Source organism: Crinia signifera, chromosome 9 (assembly GCF_055691185.1).
Source record: "Crinia signifera chromosome 9, ASM5569118v1, whole genome shotgun sequence".
NCBI classification, from domain to species: Eukaryota; Metazoa; Chordata; class Amphibia; order Anura; family Myobatrachidae; genus Crinia; species Crinia signifera.
Window position 1 is genome coordinate 65,110,979 of NC_139225.1, and position 23,533 is coordinate 65,134,511.

General features: G+C 41.4%; 1 protein-coding gene across 1 annotated transcript in view; it reads left to right on the top strand.

The window, feature by feature from the left end:
- The first annotated feature begins 284 nt into the window (after positions 1-284).
- The window catches only part of STEEP1 (STING1 ER exit protein 1), a 45,074-nt gene continuing 21,825 nt past the window's right edge, over positions 285-23,533 (top strand). The window contains exons 1-3 of the mRNA XM_083159132.1: positions 285-469; positions 7,206-7,323; positions 20,358-20,399. Of these exons, the coding sequence (XP_083015258.1) occupies positions 346-469; positions 7,206-7,323; positions 20,358-20,399 (284 nt within the window). The 5' untranslated portion in view covers positions 285-345. The remainder of the gene's footprint in view (positions 470-7,205; positions 7,324-20,357; positions 20,400-23,533) is intronic.

Here is a 23,533-nt window from a genome sequence, read left to right on the forward strand (position 1 = left end):
TGGGGCTGCACATGCGCAGATTGACCTCTGCGCATGTGCAGACTAAAAACATCGGCGGTACGGCCGCACGCGGGCCGTACCGTCCGATTCAGAATAAGGGCCATTAAGAGGAAAGTCCAGGAATAGAGCATTCTGTCCCTCCTGGAAAGGATCATGTTGGTAGGTATGCATGTACTCAGTGATTCAGCAGCAACTTCCCACTTCCAGCATATCACGCTTTCCTTACAGTAGAGTAGTAGTGAATCTGTCTGATCTGATGACGTTGCGAAGTGACATCACGGATCGGCCGTGTCACATGACTCTGAGGTCATCACTGAGCTGCACGATTGGGAGGCCGTCGCCGCTATGCCTAAAGTGGTGTCCCGGTCAGTGGTGTGCTCCGACACCCGGGACAGAGAGGAGTATGATGACGGGGAGAAGCCGCTACACGTGTATTACTGCCTGTGCGGGCAGATGGTGCTGGTGCTGGGTGAGTGCGGCCTTGCCTTGTCTAAAGCCTCGGCGTTGCGTAGGTATGGGAGCCGAAACCCACTAGTGTTCGGAATCAAAGGGTGTTCTGTGACATTCGGTGCCCCGTATCTCGTGTTTCTGTGACCGCAATTTCTTACGCAAGTGCTGGGGGAGTAATGAAGTTTAGGTAGCGAGTATGCCACGTTACATTGTTATTAGTGGTTCAAGTTAAAACATGCTTACCTTCCCTTCCCCCCGGGTTACTATCCTGACTTCCATGCTTCAGAATATGGAAACCCCTGGGTTACTAGCATAGCTGCACTGCTTCAGAATATGGGAACCACTGGCTTACTAGCATAGATGCTTCAGAACATTGGACACCCTGGTTTATAGCTGTACTGCTTCAGAACGTGGGACACCCTGGTTTATAGCTGTACTGCTTCAGAACGTGGGACACCCTGGTTTATAGCTGTACTGCTTCAGAACGTGGGACACCCTGGTTTATAGCTGTACTGCTTCAGAACGTGGGACACCCTGGTTTATAGCTGTACTGCTTCAGAACGTGGGACACCCTGGTTTATAGCTGTACTGCTTCAGAACGTGGGACACCCTGGTTTATAGCTGTACTGCTTCAGAACGTGGGACACCCTGGTTTATAGCTGTACTGCTTCAGAACGTGGGACACCCTGGTTTATAGCTGTACTGCTTCAGAACGTGGGACACTTTGGTTTACTAACATAGCTGTACTGCTTCAGAACGTGGGACACTTTGGTTTACTAACATAGCTGTACTGCTTCAGAACGTGGGACACTTTGGTTTACTAACATAGCTGTTCTGCTTCAGGACGTGGGATACTTTGGGTTACTAACATAGCTGCCCAGTTTTAGAACAAGGGACCCCTGTGTAATTAGCATACTGTAGCTACTCTGCTTCAGAGCAACCCTGTTCCCCTGGCCCAGGTTAATAACTACAATGCTTCAGAATAAAAGACCCCTGGGTTACTAACATAGCTGCCTTGCTTCAGAACATGGGACACCTTGGGTTACTAACCACCGCTGTTGCTGGACTGTGAGATGAGATGCTGATTTTTCGCTGCAGACCACTGAATCTTGTGAGTCCAACCCAAAGTTTATACTTTAAGGTGAGAGGGGCACCAAAATCAATCATGGCTCATGGCGACTGGGTTGAACTTACGCCACTGCCCCACTGAGTTGCTGACATAGCTGTCCTGCTTCAGAACATGGTCCCCCTAGGTTACTAGCATAGCTGTCCTGCTTCAGAACGTGCCCCCCCACCTGGGTTACTAGCATAGCTTTCCTGCTTCAAGGGTGCTGGCTGCTTCAGAACATGCCCCTACACCTGGGTTACTAGCGTAGTTTCCCTGCTTCAGGGGTGCCGGATGACCGTCCGACAGTCAGGATCAGTATACCGACATCATGCTCTGAACTTGAGCCATAATTATTTACAGGCAGAAATATTGGTGTCTTCATTCTGAAAAAGGGTCCTGGTCCCATCTTTATTAGTCTGGAGGGGTGTCAGCCCAGCACCCCACTATGTCCCGGCCCGCACTCACGGTCATAAATAGATGATTTTCACTTCCGCACCTTTCAATGGCGGCTGTTATCAGAAACCCCTCATTGAATGGTGTTAATTCAGTGTTTCCCAAACTGTGAGCCTAGACACCTTTTTGGGTGTTGCAATACACTTACAGGAGTGACTTGGGTTGGTGGATCAGGACCAAAATGCATTTTTTATGGCCAAGTGATAGGCAAAACCAGTGCTGGTGCCTGCCAAATGTAAAATATGTGCACTATTAGAACCACAATCATGTCCACCACTACATAACTGAGCATAAGGGTAATGTTTTTGATCATTAGGTCGATATGAGCCAAGGTCAACACATGGGCTTAGTTTGACATTGGTATTTTTGTATAATATCTGATTATTGTAACACAACAGGGAGACCAATATAGTTGGCTCTGCTTATTATAAAACCTTGGGGTAATGAAATGTTTTTCCCTTTGTGTCTGTCCATTTGTTTATGTCTGTTTTCTATTTCTTATTTTATTTTCTATATTATCTCCTATTGAAATCTATACACTATAAGCTGATATTGCCCATCAAATACACACCTACAGATGTAGCGCCCCTCATTCAGGCTGGGGCTGGCGATTGAATCGGCAGCCTCCACCATCCATCGGACAGTGCCCGCGCACAAGAAGCTTGTGCGCCCCGTTCTGATGGAGCTCTTCGTCTGTCCCCACTGCCTCCTCACACCCTAACCCTGCCCGTCTCCGACACATCCTGGTCAAATGGAGTCCCTCTCAGCCAGCGCTTGCCAGTGGGGACATTCTGTTGAGCCCTGAAACTGAATGAGAGGGGCTCCATCTGTATATAAACCACTCGGCCCATTAGGAGGAAGGGCGGCGATGCCCTTACAATACAGTCTGACGTGTGAGTACAGTGTTGCTGCTTTCAGACTGCAAAACTGGCTTTGACCCTGTATTTGAAAACGTTTACAAAAACGGGTCTGCCAGGTAAAACCCCTTTCACACCGCATCTCTTAAACGGTATATTACTGTTTAAGTGCGGTTTTTTGGACACTGGCAGACCCGTTTTTGGAAACTCCCAGTCTTCAGCGCACTCCCCGCGGGTTAACACACACAACCCCCCCCCCCTCCAGGGACTAACAACCCCCAATGTGTTTAAGAACACCCCCCCTAGGACTAACAACCCCCCAATGTGTTTAAGAACACCCCCCCCCCCCCCCCTAGGACTAGCAACCACCCAATGTATTTAAGAACACCCCCCCCACCCCCCCACCCCTAGGAGTAACAACCCCCCAATGTGTTTAAGAACACCTCCTGAGGATCCCGGCAGTATGGACGGCTGGCTGTGCTTATGAAAAAAAAAAAGTGACTTTCGGAAAATGTCTGCCCCATAGGAAAGACAGTTTTTTTAAACAGGTTTTCCTATGGGGCAGCCATTTTCCGAAAGTCCCTTTTTTTTTTTTTTTCATAAGCGCTTCCGTCCATACAGTACTGCGAAGGGGGGGTTCTTAAACACAATGCGGGGGGGGGGGGGGGGGGTAGGGGATGTTAACCCGCGCAGGGGGGCGGCGGCGGGGGGCTCCAGTGCAATTAATATTTAATGAGCTCATTAAATATTCACTGCGCTGAATTTAGGACCCAGCTTATTGGCTGGGTCCTAAATACCGTTTCAGACCCGATTTTGATGCCAAAATACCGGGTCTGAAACGGGTAGTACCCCTACATTTTAACCGGTTTACAAAACCGGCTTTTGTAAAACAGTAAAGTGGTCCTGCACCTTTCAGACCGCACAGATTACCGTTTTAAAACGGTAAAAAATTGGCAAAATATCGTTTTTTAAGTGCGGTCTGAAAGGGGCATAAGAAGGGTGGATATGATCTTGCTTGGAGGAGATAAAGGAACCCGGGCAGGGATTTTCGATTATGCAAGATCCTGAGGAAGCCTGGCGCTGGCAAAAGTAGTCTACCACTGCTCACATTGATCCCGCCGAATGTCTCATTATGCACACTGCGTCTCGGCGGTGAAGTCTACCTGGCAACATATCCCCTGAAGGTAAAACCCATGCTGGCCACCCACTTTGGACAAAGGTACTGTGGCCTCCTATTGAAATTCTGTGAGTGTGACTTTAATTTATACCTCCTCCATACCAGCCCAGATTGCAAGGGCTGAGGGATTTGGAGTATACCTCCCATGTTGATTCAGAGAGTCCCTGCGTAGGAAATGAATGTATACCAGTCCAATTTATGGGCTGTGGATAACAATTGGATCCAGATTGAACGGTATACAGTCAGGTCCATAAATATTGGAATGTGGACACAATTCTGATATTTTGGGCTCTATACACCACCACAATGGTTTAACTACAGACTTCCAGCTTTAATTTGAGGGTATTTACAGCCAAATCAAGTGAAGAGTGTAAGAATGACAACGGATTCTATATATGCTGGAAAGAAAATAAATGCAGTGAGTTTTTTTTTTTTTTTTTTGGTAGCTAAGGATATTTAGCACTGGTAGGTTTGTCCTGCCCCAGCAAAACCCAGCACTCAAGGGGTTAACACAGAACTGAACCTAAGAACCACATATAAACACAATCTACTTACAGTAATTTTATATATATTTTTGGGCCTATGGGTGCCGTGGAAAAATTCTGATACACTGGTGTCGTGATTCAAAAAAGATTGGGAACCCCTGGCATAGATGATGACTAATATGGCAGAGTAGAACTTGGTCACCAAAAAAAGCAGTCCTGCTCGGCAGCAGTCTCGGTATCTTCTATGGATACAGTTACCTTTATTATTTTATTTATTTTCTTATCATTTAACACGTTGGTCCATATACAATTAGCTGCCATAGTTTACAGCAGCAAATTGATTCGGCCAGGTATATGCAATTAGCTCTAATAAATGGCACTTAACGAATATTGTTTTGGGTGCCCCAGGAAAATATATCAGATTTCAGAATCACGGATAGGAGGCTGACCGGTGCCAGTATTAACTTTTAATAATGTTTTTATAAATATGATGCAATGTTATTTGATATCAATAATCTAGGCGACTGGCTCTTGGTGGCTGCATCTGCCAGCTATGCCCATCGCCTTCTCTGTTTTATGCCCACCCAGTTTCAGTTCCTGCAGACGACTCTGTTCCTTAGCCAGACCCTGGCCTACCAACATCCCTCGCCATCGCTCCATTGCCACCTCCAATGTGCACAGCGGCTATATCCTGACGCTATGGTTGTGAGCCTTGCACCGCAGAGTGCTGAATACTATTGTCCCCCCTCCCCTCTTCCCCCATCCTCCCCGCTATACCTGCAATACCCACCGGTGCCCCGATAGTCTAAAAATCCTGAATCTAAAATACTTCTGGTCCCAAGCACTATGAATATCAAAACCTGAACCTGTTAATGAAACAGATGTTTTCTTTTAGGTGATAATCTGCTTCTTGGTCTCTTAGGTAATAGCTTAGGTTCTAATGACAACTTTATTAGTCTCTTGTGATACTTTCTTTTAATGCCTACAATGAACTTTGAGAATTAAAAATAGCCTTCTGTAAGCAATTTTTTTTCTAAGCCTGTGTAATTGGCCTCAGTGGATGTTGTTCAATCAAGCAATTGCATGTTTGCTCTGGTAATGGAGGTAATTGCTGGCATCTATCTCATTACAGAAGGCTTTAGTAGTTAATTTATCATTAGTGGCTACAATGTTGAGATCCTTAAAAGACGCATTGGAATTGGTGATAGCAACTGTTAAAACTATATGGTTATTTCAGTGACTGGCTTGATCTTCCTAAACTAAATAAAAAGGTGATCACTAAAGGCCACAAAACACCATGCACACCCCAAACTTATGTAGTGGTTATTGATGTTCTGGGCAAACGTGTTACCCCATAATTGAATTGCCTACTACTGTACCTCCCCATAGTTTCTTGTGTCTCTGCCTTATGTGACAGTCGGGATTGCCACGCTGTGGACTTGCTACCTATTTCATTCTCCCTTTATGGGGGTTGTGGACCCCCACGAGGGAGCAGTCGGGATTCCGACGTCGGAGTAATGACTGTCGGAATCCCGGCTGTCGGGGAGCCGTCCGGCACCCTATTTTTTGCATTAGAATTTTAGCGAAGTAGTAGTCTGCTCCTGTATTGAGGATGCAGCTTCTATTAAATATATTGTTTGAGCAGCACGGATGATGTTATGGTTAGTATTACTGCCTCACAGCACAGAGGTCATAGGTTTGGTCCCCACCATGGCCCTAACTGTGTGGTGTTTGTATGTTCTCCCTGTGGTTGCGTGGGTTTCCTCCGGGTACTCTGGTTTCCTCCCACAATCCAAAAATGTACAGGTAGATTAATTAAAAATACAACAACAACGTTATTTTTATTTGTTATTGTGAAGTGCTTAATATATATAGATTTTAGTGTTTATCTCCCGTTTAACCACTTTGCCTGCATATATAATATTCCCTACTTTTAAGAATATATTTATCTTCAAATGACGTTAACCATTTTATATAGAATTTCATGGCAAAATGAAGTCTTCTGAACTGTTTGGGATAGCGGTATTCTAGTCTTTGAGGATATAATTGGATTTGAGTTCCTTTGTGTCACTTGGCTTGCTCCCTGCAGTGCTGCAGTAATATTTAATTTGTGATTGGGTGCACCGTGCTGCCGATAAGAACAATTCTGTGCTTAAATGTTTTTAATTAAAGATCCTTTTTCCTCTATTTATAATGACACAACCATAACATAAGTGTAGTAATGTAAAACTGTATTACCTCAGACATTTGATTCTGGATAGAATAAATGTTTTAATTACAGAACATTGTGCTCTTAACAGTAATAATCTGCAGGTCACAGAATATGGTCAAGTATTTGTATACTTTGTAATATAGACCCTATGCAGCAGTAGAGTAGTTCACAAGCCTAGCTGAGACCAAGGGCAGAATTTGGCATGGATCACATATGACATGAGCAGGAACAATTGATAAAGCAATTTTTTTGCAATGACTTTGGAGAATGTAGCTCAATAGTGGCATGGACATTCATTTTATCTTTACCCATTCTTCAATGCTATATTAGACCGAGTGGGAACCACAAACCTTTCGTGCTTGCTGTTTGTCACTAGATTTGGCAAACCGCTTTATGTATAATATGAAAAGGGTATTTATGGAACTTTTCCTGACATTTCTTTGTTTTATATTTTTTCCCTTAGACTGCCAGCTGGAAAAACTTCCCATGAGGCCGAGGGACAGAGCAAGAGTCATCGATGCAGCAAAACATGCTCACAAATTCTGTAATACAGAGGAGGAAGAAGCAGTTTACCTGCGCAGGTACTAATAAAAAAAAAAAAAATAGATAGATATAGCAATGGTTTCCAAATAAATGAAGACTGGAGGCTATATTATTATTGTGGAAGGCACCTCCTTGTTGATATCGGATGTACCAAGTGCCGGTCGTCATATATATATATATATATATATAGAGAAATGACAAGTGTGAGCAGCGCTGTTAATTAGAGTCCAAAACGTCTGTAAGAAAGTCCAAAGTCAAACTTTAGCAAGGATGACCGATATTGTGCACCAAGTCCAGGTTAATGAACTGCAGCAACCTCTCTTAAGGGGGGCATCCAGGGTCAGGATGAAACAAATATCTAAAATAAACAGGAGAGAGAGGTGCGCCTCATAGTGCAGATCAATGAGTATTTATTAAAGAGTTAAAACACTCCAGGTATAAAACACAGTTGCTCGTACCATGAATTAAAACGCTGTGGACTGATTACCACATGATATAACACGTTACCCACGGCAAACAGCTCCTCTGGAACCACGAAGTCCTTAGTAGCATGTATCGCTGCAGACACTGGGTTGTGCCGCAGAAACCAGCAGACGGTCGGACGAGGGGACACCAGAACAGGAGAGAAGACGGGACGTGATGGAAAGCGGGTATCACAGGCCACGCCCTAACGCGTTTCGTCAGAGACTTCGTCAGAGGGCGTGGCTCTGTGACTACCCGGTTTGAATATAACAGGACAACAACCAATGAAAACACAGTGGGTGTCTGACATCACTAAAGGTGTACACACTATAGTAACGTGCTGATTAGCAACAAGTGCATGAATGGAAACACATGAATTCAATGCACCCTTTCTTTTACATAGTACTAGCGTATTATGACGGGCTGGAGTGATATATATCATGTCGCAATCCTGTATGCATATACAATTTATGAACAAAACAATTAAAAACATGATTTAAAACATGTATAATAAAAATATATATATATATGTGCAAAAAAAGCGCACATGAAATATCATTAAAACAATACAAAACAGAAAGACATAATATACATTAAAAAAGATGAATAAGTGAAAGATATTTATCAATAAAATAAGGACATATAAGCAGTGAATTAGTTGAGGAAAGGAGTTATTTCATAACCCTCATTTAATCCATATGGTGTTAAGGTATTTAATTTAAGAATCCAATAGGTTTCTCTACGTGTTAGCAATTTATCCCTATCACCTCCCCTTTTGGGGATAGGAATTTGTTCTATGGCTCGGATCTTCATACAGCCAGGGTCACTATTGTGAAAGTTTTTGAAGTGACGGGGAATGCTGTGGTTAAGAAGTCCATTCTTTATGTTACGCTGGTGTTCAAGGGCACGGATCTTAAATGCCCTCTTAGTTTTACCCACGTAATGTAGGTCACAACTGCAGGATATGATGTAAACCACGTAAGTGGAATTACAATTAAGAAATTGATGGGGTTTAATAAGGGACAATTTAGGATTATTCAGATCTGTCCCCTTTGCAATATGTTTACAAATCTTGCAGTTATTGCAAGGAAAGCACCCCTTAATATCCAAAAAGGTGTTAGAAACAGCAGTATTGGTTGGTTCTAGCTGACTTTTGGCAATCATATTTTTTAATGTCTTTGCCTTCTTGAACACAATACTGGGTTTATTAGGCAATTGTTTACCCAATACAGGGTCTAATTTAAGTATGTGCCAATTTTTATCTAAGATGGTCTTAATTTCCTTTTCTTTAGAATTAAATTGGGTAACAAACAAACAGTCATTTCTTTTAGCCACAGGTTCAGATGAAGTTTTATATTATAGGTAATTTAGAAAAGTTACATATAAAAGAAGCCAAACTTTGGTGGGACCTTAAGAGTCTAAATAATTATATTGAGTGTAAACGAATCCCACGTGGGCTCCGCTTATTGAAAACTCCTACTATAGGTTCAGAAAACGAACAGTTTTTAAAAGACTGGAACCACATCTTAGATGAGTGTTCCCTAGAGCTCATGAGATTGCTAGTATCTGAAAAGACTAAACTTTTTAAAGAGACAGAGAGACAATTACAGGTCATAGCTGTTGATTTAGAAAAAATTTTGGACAAAGAAAAAATTTTAGCAGTAAAAACATCGATTGAGAAAAAAGTATCGATAATAGAATCCAAAGTTATTGAAACTAAACAGAAAAAATTTCTGCGTGATAAATCTGATTATGAGCAAAATATTGTTCGCACTTGGTCTCAAAATAGAGATACCATCCAAAACAAGAGTGAGATACCCCCTGTAACTCCACGCACAATTAGACCTAAGAATAAAAATGGTGGTCCGAGAGATAATCATTATATAAGGAATGATACTCATAATATACAAAATAAACATTATGATTATGGATATCAACATCAGCGCAGGGGTTATTTTAACCAGCGTAGAGAGTATAATAATTCTAGTGATTATTATCCCCGGAATAGTCATAATAATGACCGGTACAATACCAAAAACCCTGATGGATGGACAGTAGTACGTCCCAAAAATAGAAGTAATAGAAATCCCAATATGAGGGACCGTAGACAAAATTTTTGGAATCAACCTGTCTTTGACGAACCACATGGATTCGTTCATGATAATCGTTTTGAGCGACTTTATTCTAAAGATGGTGAAAATGATCAGCATTTTTTAGATCAGGCCCCCCATCCAAAACATCAAATACAGAAAAATGTACCCAGAACCCCAATAAGCATCAAAAGAAGATTAGGGGAGGGAGGGGATCAGGAGCTTCCACTAAGAGAAGCAAAGATCAGAGTATTATAAACACTATAATTCCTGTTACTGATGAGGCCTTGGATAATAGTGGGATTTATAATCTTTCTAAAAAAATACTCACTCCCGTTGAAAAATCACTTCTTATGAAGGGTCTTTCTTTTGCGCCTTCAAGTCTTCCTAATAAGGTCGACCTCCAGATAGATTTAAACCTTTTTGTCAGGAAGTTGACGCTCAAACGTCATTTTCTCAAAAAAGATGGAGAAATTAATTCGATGGTAGACAAGCCTCCAAATATCGATAACTCTGGCCTCAAACTTAAGTCTACTTTTTATCCGCTTGAATCGAAGGGCCCATATTTGGATATGTTTTCTGAATTAGTTAAGAAAGATCTTGATAAAATCGATAACACTAAGAACAAACCCTCAAATCTTACTTTTAAAGAAAGAGGTGCTTTAAAAGATCTGATGAGTGATTCATCTATAGTAATTAAAAATGCCGACAAAGGCGGTGGCATTGCTATAATGGATCGTGAATATTATGTCACTGAAGCATATAATTTATTATTAGATGATGTTTCATATAGAATACTTGACAATGATCCTACACAAATGTATATAGCAGAATTGGAATTATTATTAAAGCGTGGTCTAAGTGAAAAAAGCATCAACTTGGATGAATTTAAATACCTTTATAATACTACACCCTCATTTGCCACTTTTTACCATTTACCTAAGCTGCATAAGAATCGGGAACGCCCACCAGGGCGCCCGATTATTGCAGGTGTGGGGTCCTTGACCTCTAGGTTGTCTGAATATGTAGACACGTTTATTAAGACCTATGTTCCTTCCTTAGACACCTTTGTGAAGGATTCCACACATATGCTTAAAATATTGGAAAACATCGAATGGCGTGCTGGGTTTGGTTTTGGTACAATTGATGTATCCTCCCTTTACACCAAGATCCCACACCAGAGGGGTATCGATGTTATTAATGATGTACTCACTAACAATAGTGGTTTATCTGATGTGAAAATCCGATTTATTTGTGATTGTTTAAGATTTGTGTTGCATTTTAACTATTTTGAGTTTTTGGGGGATTGGTACCTCCAGACTTGGGGCACAGCGATGGGGACGATTTGTGCCCCAAGTCTGGCCAATCTCTACATGGGTGATTGGGAGAAGAATACCCTGACCCCTGACTTGCTAAGGAATGTGAAATTGTTTAAAAGGTACATCGATGATATCATCGTTATATGGGATGGCGATGAATCATCATTCAATTCCTTTGTCGATGTTCTCAATTGTAATACTTATAATCTCACATTTACCCACAAATTTAACAAGAAAAATATTGAATTTTTGGATCTCTTTTTAAATGTGGAGAATTTCCCTGAGGTTACATCTATTGAGACTTCTACATTCTTTAAACCTGTAGATTCTAATAGTTACCTGCAATTTGAGAGCTGCCATCTCAAATCTTGGAAGGAAAATATTCCATTTTCGCAGTTCATCCGCCTGAGGCGTAATTGTTCTAATATATCCATGTATGATTCCCAGGCTGAGGTTTACACCTCTAGATTTGATGAAAGAGGGTATCCTAAAAATACTGTAACTCGTGCACGCGAGAGAGCAAGAGCTTTAGAACGCACAGACCTTTTGGAATATAAAACTTCATCTGAACCTGTGGCTAAAAGAAATGACTGTTTGTTTGTTACCCAATTTAATTCTAAAGAAAAGGAAATTAAGACCATCTTAGATAAAAATTGGCACATACTTAAATTAGACCCTGTATTGGGTAAACAATTGCCTAATAAACCCAGTATTGTGTTCAAGAAGGCAAAGACATTAAAAAATATGATTGCCAAAAGTCAGCTAGAACCAACCAATACTGCTGTTTCTAACACCTTTTTGGATATTAAGGGGTGCTTTCCTTGCAATAACTGCAAGATTTGTAAACATATTGCAAAGGGGACAGATCTGAATAATCCTAAATTGTCCCTTATTAAACCCCATCAATTTCTTAATTGTAATTCCACTTACGTGGTTTACATCATATCCTGCAGTTGTGACCTACATTACGTGGGTAAAACTAAGAGGGCATTTAAGATCCGTGCCCTTGAACACCAGCGTAACATAAAGAATGGACTTCTTAACCACAGCATTCCCCGTCACTTCAAAAACTTTCACAATAGTGACCCTGGCTGTATGAAGATCCGAGCCATAGAACAAATTCCTATCCCCAAAAGGGGAGGTGATAGGGATAAATTGCTAACACGTAGAGAAACCTATTGGATTCTTAAATTAAATACCTTAACACCATATGGATTAAATGAGGGTTATGAAATAACTCCTTTCCTCAATTAATTCACTGCTTATATGTCCTTATTTTATTGATAAATATCTTTCACTTATTCATCTTTTTTAATGTATATTATGTCTTTCTGTTTTGTATTGTTTTAATGATATTTCATGTGCGCCTTTTTTTGCACATATATATATATATTTTTATTATACATGTTTTAAATCATGTTTTTAATTGTTTTGTTCATAAATTGTATATGCATACAGGATTGCGACATGATATATATCACTCCAGCCCGTCATAATACGCTAGTACTATGTAAAAGAAAGGGTGCATTGAATTCATGTGTTTCCATTCATGCACTTGTTGCTAATCAGCACGTTACTATAGTGTGTACACCTTTAGTGATGTCAGACACCCACTGTGTTTTCATTGGTTGTTGTCCTGTTATATTCAAACCGGGTAGTCACAGAGCCACGCCCTCTGACGAAGTCTCTGACGAAACGCGTTAGGGCGTGGCCTGTGATACCCGCTTTCCATCACGTCCCGTCTTCTCTCCTGTTCTGGTGTCCCCTCGTCCGACCGTCTGCTGGTTTCTGCGGCACAACCCAGTGTCTGCAGCGATACATGCTACTAAGGACTTCGTGGTTCCAGAGGAGCTGTTTGCCGTGGGTAACGTGTTATATCATGTGGTAATCAGTCCACAGCGTTTTAATTCATGGTACGAGCAACTGTGTTTTATACCTGGAGTGTTTTAACTCTTTAATAAATACTCATTGATCTGCACTATGAGGCGCACCTCTCTCTCCTGTTTATTTTAGATATATATATATATATATATATATATATATATATATATATATATATATATATATATATATATATATATATATATATATATATATATATATATATATATATATATATATATATATTTATATTTCATGGGACCTATTCTTAGTGTTATGAATTTGCGGTTTGATAAACTACTGGCAAGCACTCCAGAAAGGCTGCTGAATACAGAGGTCGCTCTAACCAGTGAGACCATTTGGCCTATATTAACATTACATATAATGCTACAAGTGTGGAGCACAATTGGGGCCCATAACATAGTAAGTGTAAGTATATTTGTTGCCCCTATTTTATAATAATATAGCTCTCAATAACCTATTGATATTATTGCCCCCAAATTAAATTGCATTTGAAAAAGAATGCCCCTTTATTACAATACAGTATCGCTGTAATAGCATAGAATAATTTGCCCGAATACTAACTAAATTAAACAATTGTCCTTTTTATAAAGATAAGGAACAGCATTGTCCACCTAAATGAATAAATCCTCTGGTGTCTCCTTAAGTTCTGTATGGTTCTGCGTGCAGTTTGTGTTATAAAGTTGGGAAGAACCATATTCTGCCAGATATGTAGCAGTTTGGCTCAAAGCGCCAGTGGCTTTGGGATATCAAAACTGGCGGCCATCACCAGGTTTAACATGAGCCCTGGACAATAAATCAATCGGTGATGTATGGATATATACAGGATGAAAAAATGTGCGCAGGTGTAGCAGCTGAATTAGTTCAAGACTCCCAACAGAAGGTTCTCCCTGAGACCAACAATACAAATGCAAACAGAAATAATGGAGTCATAAACACTTATCCAGCGCTTTCTGTAAAACTTCTTCTGCTGAAAAAGCCTTCGTTCAGCATATACTCCACATGTAGGGAATATAAACAAATCACTTCATCGTGTAATCTGCTACAAATTAATTATTTATTTATTACACAACGAAACAATCAGTTAAAATACAATGCAATCCAATAAAATTTCTTCCAGCATCAATCCTAAGAAGGGGGGGTAATTACCAGAAGCGGAGGAACTGCAGGCATACAGTTCAAACAAGCGTATGGTATAAGTCTGTGAGGAGCTCTGGATACCGGTACTCCTTTCTCCTCCTGTCCGCAAGACTGTTCCTCCGATAGCCTGGAATGCCCCTCTCTCTTGGCTGGAATAGATACGGGTGCGGGCTCCACCACCGACGCGTTTCTTCCCCGTCCTGGGGACTTTATCAAGGTGTATTTTCTGCCCGCTGTACACGATCTTTATACCGCCGCCGTCCAATCAACATACTCCGGCAGCCCGGCTGGATTCCTAGACAGAGGCTCACTACAAGTCCCATAATCCTTACCGCGGCTGCCGGCTTCCTGCCGCTGGCGTGATCACGTGGTCCCAGCGCCCAGGGTTTCCATGACTACAAGACGCCTGAATGCAATCACGGCGTTTGTGTCTCCTTCCTATATTTTTTTCTCCATGTCCCTATGATGTCTGTTTTATTTTTCCTCCTCCGTGGTGATCTTTATGAGGAAGTGGAAACAATACATAAGATACAATGAAAATTTACACAATATAAAAAGAACCTCATTAAACCATCTACGAGCTAGGGACCCTTATGCCTGGGGGTCTCAATGCTGACTTTGAGATCAAATGGTTCCTCTAAACATCTAGGGAGGGTGAAGGTTCTCATACTGTCCTGCACGTATTTCCCTCTAACTATAGCACTTTAACACTCTAGCACTTTATCTCTCTTTAGCACCTTAGGTATCTCTGGCACTTACGTGTATACTATGTCATTCTCTTAATTGAAGCTTTTAATTGGAGTTTTTAATGAGGTTCTTTTTATATTGTGTAAATTTTCATTGTATCTTATGTATTGTTTCCACTTCCTCATAAAGATCACCACGGAGGAGGAGAAATAAAACAGACATCATAGGGACATGGAGAAAAAATATAGGAAGGAGACACAAACGCCGTGATTGCATTCAGGCGTCTTGTAGTCATGGAAACCCTGGGCGCTGGGATCACGCCAGCGGCAGGAAGCCGGCAGCCGCGGTAAGGATTATGGGACTTGTAGTGAGCCTCGGTCTAGGAATCCAGCCGGGCTGCCGGAGTATGTTGATTGGACGGCGGCGGTATAAAGATCGTGTACAGCGGGCAGAAAATACACCTTGATAAAGTCCCCAGGACGGGGAAGAAACGCGTCGGTGGTGGAGCCCGTACCCGTATCTATTCCAGCCAAGAGAGAGGGGCATTCCAGGCTATCGGAGGAACAGTCTTGCGGACAGGAGGAGAAAGGAGTACCGGTATCCAGAGCTCCTCACAGACTTATACCATACGCTTGTTTGAACTGTATGCCTGCAGTTCCTCCGCTCCTGGTAATTACCCCCCCTTCTTAGGATTGATGCTGGAAGAAATTTTATTGGATTGCATTGTATTTTAACTGATTGTTTCGTTGTGTAATAAATAATTAATTTGTAGCAGATTACACGATGAAGTGATTTGTTTATATTCCCTACATGTGGAGTATATGCTGAACGAAGGCTTTTTCAGCAGAAGAAGTTTTACAGAAAGCGCTGGATAAGTGTTTATGACTCCATTATTTCTGTTTGAATAAATCAATCAGTGTATACAGAAATTTTGCTGATTTGTGTTGGTTTTGAGATTGCCTGAAATAAACAGCATGATCTACATATCCTCTAAGTATTTAAAGCATATACTGGACATTTACCTTCAACATGTACTTACAGCAGTTCAGTCACTACTGTAGCTTTCATTAATTGGCATGCCGGGGAGGTGGCTAGCTTTTACAGGGTCATCAATACGTAATATGGGTTATAACCCTCCCCCCTAGGGTTAGGATCTTATAGAATGCTGCTTAACCACTGATGAATAAAATGAAGATTTAAACACTATTTTATTCCGATTTCTGAGGCAGGTAAAGCAGACAGCCACATTGGGTTGCAATGTAACTCCCTTCATCAAACTATACACACATTGATTTCTCAGCTGTGGTATGTTTTCTAAATCTATAGATGTTTTTTATCTATCTATCTATCACCTTGTTTGTATTTTTGTTCTGCACCAGGGATATGTTTGAATGAGCAGTGTGCTAATTCCTATTAGTTGCAGTAGAAAGTAAAATGAAGATGCTTTTCCTTGCCACTGTATGGCATCCCATCATTCATTTATTATTTGATTGCCCTTGATTACTGGAGCCAAATTTCTCTCTGCTTCTAATGTGCAGTAATCGGTACAAGTCTTTAGGTTAGGGAAAATTTTAGCCACATTCCAATTAAATATTTACAGAGAAAACAAACATTTTCCATGTCAGGTGATCACCAATCATTTACACTGCAAAACCAGTTTGATGTTGCAGTGTAAATGATTGGCGCTTTAAAAAGAAATGGAGATTTCTCACCAAATCTCTCACTTTCTGAATCTCTCATTCCATTAAATCTCACCCAATGTGTTTTTTTATTTATTTACATACTGTTGTTTAAGTTGCATACAGATGGAACGATGCTGGAGTGTATCAATTCGTTCATCGTGCGTACACATGGAATGATACACTTCACAAAAGATTGGTCTATGATCTTCCTGCAAGCAGGGAAGACCATAGACCATTGTTAACAATTGGCAGGTACGCGCATCGTTAACGATGCACAGTACATTTTGAACAATTGGTCCTTCCCATCGATCAGGAACACCCACATTGTCCTTCAAATCGTTCTGTGTGTATGCACCTTTAGTTGGAAGTTTAATAAATAGGAAATTGGTGTTTGCAAAATATGTAAAGAAAAAACACGAGGTGCAGATGCATACTCCACATTATTCATCAGAATTCAAAGTTCTTGGTATATTTACTGGACGATAAATTTTGGCCACCAACCAACTTCATGGTGACCTTGTTGTCTCTGGTGGGTCCCTAATATGAAGTTTTAATCAGGGGCCATGTACCCCCAAAAAAGCCGGCAAAAGACAGTCACCCCAGGGCAGCACACAAATGAAAATCTAAAGTGTTTGTGTTAATAAGAAGGAACCAGAAGCTAATGGTTAAAGTGTTATACAATGGAACGTGCTAGAAAGTATAATATTAGTGAAAAATAAATAAATAATGCTAAATAGATGTGCCACCACAAGGCAACCCAGCAACACCAACCCAAGGGGAGCTGCGCCCTAAATCCATCGCGAAGACTAGCAAATCGTGTGCATTTTTTGGTCTTATCTTCATTGTGCCTTCAGTTTGCAGTCTGTGGCTACCAGGGACCAAGCTGGTAAAAAATGTTCAGATCGGGTGGGTGGGGTGCTATTCCAATTGAAGGAGTCCCAACCTTCAGGTGTACGGTGTACACAATGGTGTAGATGCACACTCCACATTATTCATCAAAATTCGAGGTTAAGGCAAGTGACAGAAAGGCCCAAGTAATAGCCAAATTGTCATTGAAGGAAAACATATATTATAGTGTTCTTTCTAGTACCCGCTATCTTTGAAAACCCATGCAGTTCCTGTTACCTGCCTGGGGGGTCGCTGGTTGCTGTGGTGTTTCTAGCACAGGTCTGGTTTGCATATCAGTGCTGATATAAAGACCAAACTGTGCTAGAAGCACTACAGCAGACAGTGACACCCCCAGTCAGTGAAGAGGAACTGCATGGGTTTTCAAAGATAGTGGGTGCTAGAATGAACACTAGTAAAGGTTATTTTGCAAAGAAATTTACATGTATTTGCAACGCCCATAGAGAAATTAAAGGTTGGAGCTGCTCCTCTCAATATGTCTCACATTTTGTGGGATACTATATATCTATATTTTAGATCTATGTTGAGTGAGTATGCAAAAAGCTCTACCACCTTCTATCTATCTAATCTATACTATCTATCTATCTATCCTATCTATATATGTATCTTATCTATCTATCTATCGAGATTTCTTATGATCCTTATTTTCACAAAGGTACAGATAACACTCCAAAATAAGGTGGCAACAAAGAAAGTTTGCAGGATTCTCAGTTTTCCCACAGGATGGTGTGCAATATCATAGGTGATGGAACTCTTGTGTCTTCAGTGTTCAAATAAATAGTATCAGTCTATAAAGGTGACAATCCTTATAGTTATTAAGTCATTTGCGCACCAGATGTTATATGTCAGGGCATGTATGATCCTCTATTCCAAAATCCCCTGGACTCTATAGTTTTTTTTTTTTGAGGTACCAGAATTAAGACAGACTCCTCAAAAAGGAAACAAACATTAAGACCAAAATAGAGGAAAGCTGACCTTTTTATGTGGTGCACCTCATAATTAATAAAAATAAACTTTTATGAAAGTAGGTTAAAATTGTGAAATATTGTATAAAAGATAGGTGACACTAGGAAAATAAAAATAAAGTGTTTAAAAATAGGTGGCGGACAGTCGGTACACTTTTTGACTTCTATATAGTAGAGATTTATTGGTACTCTTTACCTAGAACGGCGCCCGCGATCAGAATCGCGGGCGTCGGGGGTAAAAAATCGCGGGCATCGCGGGTAAATCGCGGGTACATCAAAATCGTGTACCCGCGATGACCGCGATTTTCCCATAGGGAACAATGTTAAAAAGCCTAATTGACCGCGATTTTAATGTAAAATGCCTCAATGCCCGCTATTTTACCATAGGAATCAATGTTAAATGGGCTACAGAGCCCAAATAGACCCAATTAACCCTTAAATGTCACCCCAATTTTTTGACGCCACCCCACGATCCACGCCAACCCGAAGCGTGGCGAGCGCAGCGAGCCCGCGAGGGGCGGCGGTACGCGTCCTCCGACCTTTTCATGCCCTACTATCCACGTCGGCGTGGAGTTGAGAATAGAATAGTGTGGCGAGCCCGAAGCGTGGCGAGCGCAGCGAGCCCCGCGAGGGGACGCGGATACCTTCACAGGTAAACGCGTCCCTTCGCGGGCTTCACAGGTGTCGGCGTCGCCACGGACACCTGTGAAGTCCGCGAGGGGACGCGTATAACTGTGAAGGTATCCGCGTCCCCTCGCGGGGCTCGCTGCGCTCGCCACGCTTCGGGCTCGGTGGCACGCTGCGCTCGCCACACTATTCTATTCTCAACTCCACGCCGACGTGGATAGTAGTGCATGAAAAGGTCGGAGGACGCGTACCGCCGCCCCTCGCGGGCTCGCTGCGCTCGCCACGCTTCGGGTTGGCGTGGATCGTGGGGTGGCGTCAAAAAATTGGGGTGACATTTAAGGGTTAATTGAGCCTATTTGGGCTCTGTAGCCCATTTAACATTGATTCCTATGGTAAAATCGCGGGCATTGAGGCATTGAATGCAAAATCGCGGTCAATCTGGCTTTTTAACATTGTTCCCTATGGGAAAATCGCGGGCATCGCGTCGCGGCCGTTTATGTACTGCCCGCGATCCCGCGATCACCCCGATGGGCGCCGTTCTAGGTAAAGAGTACCGATTTATTTAATGCCACAAAGGATTAATGTAGACTATTTGTATTTTTGTCTTCTATTGTACAAAGCAATCAAATCCTTTATTTTTTATAAAAAGCTTTATTGCAATACCTCTTCACATAAAGTTATGTTCTCTCTCCAATCAGTTGTTACTTGTTGCAAAATCATCTCACCATAGAACTTACATTGTTACTGTACAATATGCAAGTGAGAAAAATGTTGCCATCCACTGTAATAAACTTTTCTTCACACTTGGTGTGCCTGATATTATAATGGCATTAAGACTAGAAAACTCCCAAACTGGAAAGAAGTATAATAGTGTGATATTTCAACATATTTAACAAAACACAGAAGAGAATGGTAAAAATGGACTCCTCAATATTTAAAACATAGTAGTGCTTCTCTGATTGAAGAGGTAGTCAATACGGCCACATATGTGTCCTGATGACAGGTTGGTCCTGAAACCACATAGATTACATTAAAGAACCATGTTTGCACATTGCTAAGCCTGGACTGACACTTCTTCCTGCAGCTTTATATGTGGGGATCTCACCCTCCCCAAAGCGGGCACCTGGGAAAGTCTGTTTCATTATACCAACAGCGAAGTGCTGGACCACTTTTTTGGGGATATGTATATACAGTATGTTTGTATGTATATGTTTTTTTTTGTTGGGAGCTGTGCAACACTTGTGGCACCGTATAAAAAGACAATAGTAATATATTTTATTTTCCCATTACAGACCAGATGGCATTGAGCGTCAGTATCGGAAAAAATGCAGCAAGTAAGCAAACAAGAATTATTATAATTTTTTTTATGGTAAAATATTACATTCTATCAATTTTCTTGATTGAAATTACAACAGAATATTTTAGTGAAAATTTTTATTTTTTCTCTTTAAACAATTTGCAATGTTTGTGTGCAGTGTGTTTAAAATATTCCATTCTTAAGCTGTGTACTCACGGGGGCGATAGGGTCTGAAATCGCTGGAAATATGGTCGCAGGCAACCATATTGCCAGTGATGGGAGTGTGCCCCGGCGATAAATCGCCGGGTGCGCGCTCCCGTTTTCAGCCCCGTTCTAATCGCTGGTCGCAGGAGCTTGCTCCTGCGACCAGCTGATTACCTCTGCGGCACCGCCGGCAGAGGTTCCCTTTCATCACCGACCATCTCTGGTCGCTGATGAAAAGGAGAAACTGAGCAATATATTGCTCAGCCATATATTGCTAGCAATAGACTACATAGGATATAGTTATACACTAAAATACATTTATACAAATACATTTTAATACTTATTACTTTAGTATTTTTTTTGTATCTTGCTGTATTTATTCGGTAATTCAGTAAACTGTTGAACTACAAAAAATGGCAACTAATCAAAAATAAATTGATTATTACAAAATACAATAATACACAATGATTTCTCAAATGGATTAGTAACTTTTTTTTTGAACTGCAATATATGCAAAGCAAGAGTTTGATAATAATAAATAAATTATGACTTGAAACTTTTAAGAATAAGAAATTTAAATGCTATTCAATATTGTATATTATAATTACATTTTAAGTATGAAGCACATGAGCTACACAATTCCGGTCCCTAGATGATGGGCCACAAGCTTTTGATCAAAATAACAGCCATTGTTTTATTTGTTACATACAGAGGTTTGCAGTATATTTGTGCCGATAGAAAAAGTTGAACTTTGATCAGAATTTATGTTTAAGCATAAATCTGAGAATGTTTGTAATATTAAATGGGCTAAAAAAGTTATTCAATTTAAGTGGTTCAGATGTTATGAAAAGATTCTTCGAAGTGTTGCAATTTTGTGTTGTAAGTGAAAGTAAATGCCTACTTCTGTATTTTTTTTTTTTTTGAATAAACAGTATTTATTGATCCAGGCTTAAAAGTACTGTGCGAGTATCTGGGGAGAAGCCGTTATTTTGAAGGAATGATGCATGAACTTTGACATTTTTGTCCCAAATGCTGTTGGGGGAAAAGAGCTTTGGTTGCTCTCTAAAGTGGGGAATGTGAACAACAAGAAATCCACAGTGTATATACCCTTCCATTAGGTCTGGAATATTGGCGATAGCCTACTCCAATGCAGCCGTTAATGAAAGCATTGAATACATTTTTTTGGAAAAGTAGAATCTGTTTTGATGCGGATTGTCAAATTCATGGCCTTTTTTCCGGCAGTTGAAACATTGAGTTCTGACTTTTGAGTTAGTGTCGGATCAGAAGAAAAACTGTCAGAATCCCGGATTGAATACCCCCTTTATTCTGGTGTCTTGTGCTATAGAGCTATATAAAGTGATTGTTGAAGTGCATAGCAGGAAATATTGTATCCCATGCATGAGTACCCCAAAAAAATCCTTCCCTGCATCTAGTGGGGCACCAATAATAGAGTTTCCAGTTTGTTGCCTAAATTAACCCCTTCCCGACATTTGACGTATATATACGTCATGGTCGGGAAGTACTTCCCGACACATGACGTATATATACGTCATGGCTGAAAACTGTCACTGCGTCTAGAGACGCAGTGACAGAGGGACAATGTCTGCTGTCCCTGACAGCAGACATGTCCCTGCGTGCCCGGGGGGGGGCTGCGATGCCGCCCCCCCGTCGCCGATCACTGTGATTGGCTGTTCAGTGTGAACAGCCAATTACAGCGTTTTCTGTGTCACCGGCGAATAACGTTCGCCGGTGACATGGGATCGGAGGTGATTGGTGCTGTAAAGTACAGCACCAATCACCGTGGGGTGTAAGGGTGACACTGGTGTCACCCCACCTCACCCCGCCCGCCCCCAAAGGCCGTGATTGGTTCGTCGGACCGACGGACCAATCACAGCCATGGAGGGGGGTTTAAACTAACGGTGACTGCACTGCAGACGCCATTCCGGTCTGGAATTGCGTGCAGTGTGGTCACCGTGCCTGGCTGCCGCAGTATACTGACCTGATCCGTGCAAACCGTGCAAAATACTTACCTGATCACTGCCTGGATCTTGCTACTTGTGTTGTGCTGTGTTGTGCTGTGTTGTGCTGCTGCAGTGAGAGAGAGAGAGAGAGAGAGAGAGAGAGAGAGAGAGAGAGAGAGAGAGGCCTAGTGACAGAGAGTGCTATATTTTGCTGCAGTGTAATAGAGTTATAGATAGAGAGAGAGATAGAGAGATAGTGACAGATTGTGATATATATTTTTTATATAACTGACTGCTGCCCCCCCTTTTGTGCTGATCACTATATCTGAGGTGATCAGCAACTTTTTTGGGGGTGCAGGGGTTTGCTGCAGTGTCATAGAGTGATAGATAGTGAGAGATAGAGAGATAGAGAGAGAGAGTGATAGAGAGTGCTAAATTTTGTGTCTGCTGCCCCCGCCTTTTGTGCTGATCACTATATCTGAGGTGATCAGCAACTTTTTTGGGGGTGCAGGGGTTTGTAAATTCCTGTCAGTGCTGCAGTGTCATAGAGTGATAGATAGTGAGAGATAGAGAGAGAGAGTGATAGAGAGTGCTAAATTTTGTGTCTGCTGCCCCCGCCTTTTGTGCTGATCACTATATCTGAGGTGATCAGCAACTTTTTTGGGGGTGCAGGGGTTTGTTTTTTAAATTCCTGTCAGTGCTGCAGTGTCATAGAGTGATAGATAGTGAGAGATAGAGAGAGAGAGTGACAGAGAGTGATAGAGTGCTATATTTTGTGTCTGCAGGAAATATATACCTGCCAGTTGCACCAAAGGTTGTGCACCTGCTGCCCCTCACCTTTTTTTTTTTTTTTGAGGGTGCTGTGGGTATTTTTACACACACTGTGATTTTGTGGGTGTCCTGTGGCCACTGTGCGCTGATCAGTGACGTACATCACTGATCAGCTTTTTCGGCACAGGGTTGATTTTTTTTTTTTTTTTTTTTAATAAATTCCTGTTGCCTTTGA